Source organism: Glandiceps talaboti, chromosome 8, assembly GCF_964340395.1.
Source record: "Glandiceps talaboti chromosome 8, keGlaTala1.1, whole genome shotgun sequence".
NCBI lineage: Eukaryota > Metazoa > Hemichordata > Enteropneusta > Spengelidae > Glandiceps > Glandiceps talaboti.
In genome coordinates this window covers 3,202,445-3,207,500 of record NC_135556.1, presented here as the reverse complement: position 1 = coordinate 3,207,500, position 5,056 = coordinate 3,202,445, and the positions used below count along the sequence as shown (strand labels likewise).

The following is a 5,056-nucleotide window of genomic DNA, read 5'->3' as shown; positions in this document are numbered from 1 at the left end:
TGATTGTTCGTTCGTTAGATTTGTAAAATAAATAAATAAATAAATAAATAGATATATGATTGATTAAGTAATGTATCTCTGTTGTCTGTTCACTCGATGCATAGCCGATCTAACTTATCGATATTTCGTGTTGTTGAATTCCAATCAACGTGTACAGTCATAACAGCATCTTTCAGTTTGTATAATAGTAAGAACTGTAAAGGAAGTACTATATACCTTTTCAGTTCTGTCATCCTATTTTCTTCCATCTCTATGTATGTTTTTAGTATAGATACACGCCTTTGTTCCATGGAAACAAGCCTCTCAAAGTCTTTCATAGATGTAAACATTTCTGATGAAACACACACAGTCAACATTGCAGTAAAGATACATATAATGGCAAGGATCCAGAAAACACGTGCAATAGATTCCATTTTCCTTCCTCTTTGAAGTATACCCGAGATACGTGCAATTTACTATTAAACCGATCGTTTTCTCGTCAATTCAGATCCAGACATCATATAAGTATTTATTTGGAAACTAGATTGAACGTTTGTTTTTAGCGAGAATAGAATATATTAATTCCGTGTCCATAATGATGTGACAGCTATTTGCAATAATGATGTGACAGCTATTTGCAATAACCAATGTTGAAACACATAAAATGTGTGATAATTATTTACTTTAACATGTTTTCAATGTCACTTTGACAGTTATGCTTTCTGTTTCTTTATTGAGTAGAGTTTAATATGCAGCTGTCACCATAAACAGTCATCGTGAACAGTCATTAGCATCATGTCATTGGGTGACTCTACATTTAAAAAAAATAAAACAGCAAGTCTATTCACTGTACAGTAGTGACACGTATCATAAATCCACAATATGACAATTTCTAGCATCGGGCGATGTTCCACCGTAGATTTACAATCGACACTTGTAATTCGTTTGCTACTTTGATCGATCAAATAAACAGAACAACTAATGGTGAGACCTGACTACGTATGTAGCTACAACCATAGACCTTACATCGTATAGGGGTCTATGCTAAAACAAGAACGACTTCTGCTCGGAAATCGCAACATACGGGGATTAAAAAACTGAGTTGATTTAAGGAATAAGTATTCTCTATAAATGTATTGGGGCACAAACTTGACTGGGTTGGAAAACTATTTTTGTAGGCTGGCCAGAAGTTAAAATTTTGTAATTATTATCATGTATTCACTGTACATGTATTTATGTTGTTTTGCTATCTTATGTAACCTTGCTTTCTTTTTTTACTTCTGGCGAATTAATATTATTATCACACACACACACACACACACACACACACACACAGAGAGTATAAAGGGTAAAATAGTATCACTGATGATTTACAAAGGTTATAATACAAGAATTTTAAATTTTTAGCATTCAGATTTTGATCTGTCTTGGTCGACGATCAGAGTGACAAATTCGATAGTTACAGTTGACCACTAGGTGGCGGTATAATCAGTACGTACGCGTTATAACCGTTGTAGATCATTACCAAGCTGCTGATCATTTTTGGTCAATAATGATAATAGTTTATTCACAACTAAACACGGTGACAAGTAGTCAAATTAGTCACGTGGTTAAAAAGTCTGAAAAAGACAACAGACAATCAATAAAATAAATATTTCAGCTGGAGTAAAAATTGTTTGTTTTTTTAAAAACAGAACAAATGGTAAATCATGAAAGTTAAAGCTTTAACAACACATGTACAGTTACACAACAGAGTCAGTACTGATTCAACTTGTACAGTTACACAACAGAGTCAGTACTGATTCAACTGGTACAGTTACACAACAGAGTCAGTACTGATTCAACTGGTACAGTTACACAACAGAGTCAGTACTGATTCAACTTGTACAGTTACACAACAGAGTCAGTACTGATTCAACTGGTACAGTTACACAACAGAGTCAGTACTGATTCAACTTGTACAGTTACACAACAGAGTCAGTACTGATTCAACTTGTACAGTTACACAACAGAGTCACTACTGATTCAACTTGTACGGTTACACAACAGGGTCAGTACTGATTCAACTTGTACAGTTACACAACAGAGTCACTACTGATTCAACTTGTACAGTTACACAACAGAGTCACTACTGATTCAACTTGTACAGTTACACAACAGAGTCACTACTGATTCAACTTGTATAGTTACACAACAGAGTCAGTACGGATTCAGCTTATACAGTTACACAACAGAGTCACTACTGATTTAACTTTGCAATACACGATATGACTGTTTTCCATACGTTTTGTCCTACACTTGAATGTGATTTTGGTTTTATAGCAGGTTTCATAACCGTGAGAATGACTATCAGGTACAAGGTGATGAAGTTTGTGTTGTAAATTTGTCAAGGACCAAAATTTCAGTGTTTACTATTTCGGCAATTTCGTTCCTTTGTCTAAAAATATATCAAATTCACTTCTCATATTAGCCAGACAGTTTTAAACATGGCTCTAATCGCTTGACTGACTGGAAAACTAGGCATTGACATATTGTGATCAGTTGAGTGTAAAATAATCACATTGCCTTGTCACAAAATATATTAATGAGAGCATATGTCTTTGGTGTTTATGATAAGTTAGAATTTCACTGATAATCTCAAGTTAGATTAATTATCATAACAACCCAATGACTTCATCTTTTAACAATTATGACAATTTACTTCTATTTCCCTGTAGATTTCCTTGCCAAAGTATATTTGGTTACTTTTTTTAAATCATATTCCAGAGAGAAACAACAGTCTGCATATTGTGTTTGTCTACTTCTGAATCACATAATTGTCTTCATTTACTTTTTTTACGTCTCATTAACTGTTATGGAAGTATTGTGACCAACGAATATCTTGTCTTTGGATCAAAGCAATTCAAAACAATAAATTGCATCTGTGCCACACCACACCACACCACACCACACCACACTCATCATCATCATCATCATCATCATCATCATCATCATCATCATCATCATCATCATCTAAACTCATGGTATGAACAAAGTTAGCACGTAACAAGACCCAAGGTTTAGTGTGCTTTTTTGAAAAACAAAAAATTGAAGTACTCTGTCACAATAATGGGTTCATTTTGAGATACATGTGATGTAGCTATAATAGACACACAAGTCATGCTACATTTATTGTTTTTGAATTTGGCGTTAAGGTGTGTACTTGATATATATAAGCACGACTGAAATATTTTTAGCACTGTCTATATTAACAAAAATATCCCAGAATCAGTCAATTTTTCATGTTATGTGGTTGCACTTTGATTATTTTACAATTTTTCATGAAAAGTGTTCACTAAAGTAGATATTGTTATCAAAATGTCATGGCAGTAAAGGCAACAAATGCAGAGTTTGACAAAGTCTGTCGACCTAAACAGGCAAATTGTTACTTGCAAGTACAAGAAAATATCTTCAAAATTATTGGGAAAAAAATTCTTTGTAATTAATTTGGTATACAACATATAAAGTTCAAAATATAAACTTTTATTTAGACCATTGTACAATAATGAACTGAACTGAACTATACTATCACATATTATGCTTATAATATACTAAGTCAGGTCATTTATCAATAAACTGTTAACAGACCTTGACATTCAGTCTTCTGCAATATGTGAGTAAACTACGTCTATAAACGTTCAACCAGAATTCGCATTATATTAATACATACGACCAAATACTAAGTCCATGGCTAGCACAACACTTCAAACTGACAAACATGCACTTTAGACTTACGAAATACCCACAATGCAGTGTCATAGAAGATTTGAACATCCACGATGCAGTGCCATAGAAGACTTGAACAGAAAGTATTCTTCAGATTGTTTTTTTTTTGCTGTCAGTAAAGTGTAGAGAAATTTGAAATCTTAGAATACAGAATTTCCCTCAGATTGTTAGTGTACAAGGTAATCATAAGAGACTGGAGATTTTCATGTCCATGTTATGGGTTGTTGATATGATAAAGTGGGCATAAAAATACAACGGTAATCATAAGAGACTGGAGATTTTCATGTCCATGTTATAAGTTGTAGATACGATAAAATGGGCATAAAAATACAACGCAAACAAAGTTTTTACAAGAAAGTGATGTGACCGTGAAATACAAATTGAGAACCGAGATCTGAAGAGATCATGTACATATATTTGTATATAGCGCCCTCTTTCAACCAACTCTTCAAAGCAGATTGTTTTTTTGAAACAGAAAGCTAGAAACGCTAAATATATATGCAAATACCAAAATTAAATAAACTATGCACATATTTTGCTGCAATGGCTAAGTACGAACATGTTATTCAAGGCAGTGCCTCAAAAATAGCCAGCCGTCCATGTGATATCAATAATACAGACGTACATACGAATGGATTGACAGACAGACAACTAGGCAGGCAGGCAGGCAGGTGGATAGCTAGGTAAACGGGTGGACAGCCAGACAGGCAGGCAGGCAGGTGGATAGCTAGGTAGACGGTGGACAGACAGACCCTGTTTCTGTTAACTCTACCACTAATAGATATCACACCAAATTGTGGTTGTGCATGTATATGGGATCAACACTTAAAAGGCTGTTGATGTGTTTCGTCACTTCTTCGAATCCGATAGATATGGAGCGTCTGTATTCCTCACACGGCATGTTACATTAACATATTGGCGGACACAAAACATTGGCATCCTTATATGTTATATGAGCTAACATTTATAAAGTAAACAGAATCCATTGAAACCACGTGTCTTAAAAGATATTAAGGTTTATTTATTGATTAAAATGTGTTTACTTTATTTTTTTATCATTTCATTCATCAATTCAGAAAACTGATGAAGGATTTCAACCTGTGAGATTTATACGTTTTACATGTGTTGTGTGTTACATCCAGACCACACCCTTTACAAAGATACTGATAAAAAAAGAGATATGGGGAATAGATTAATCTTCAGACCATACAGTTCAGTTATCGTTGCTCAACTTACGTTACGTCATCTTTAATCAAACGAGCTGGTCTCGTCAGTACGTATGTAGGAAAATAACCGCTACATTCAAAGGATC

At 34.2% G+C, this 5,056-nt stretch overlaps 1 protein-coding gene across 1 annotated transcript in view; it reads right to left on the bottom strand.

Annotated features, from left to right (window-relative positions):
* LOC144438706 (prolyl 4-hydroxylase subunit alpha-1-like) overlaps positions 1-329 on the bottom strand; it is a 12,953-nt gene extending 12,624 nt beyond the window's left edge. The window contains exon 1 of the mRNA XM_078127852.1: positions 217-329. Within this exon, the coding sequence (XP_077983978.1) occupies positions 217-329 (113 nt within the window). The remainder of the gene's footprint in view (positions 1-216) is intronic.
* Positions 330-5,056: the final 4,727 nt, after the last annotated feature.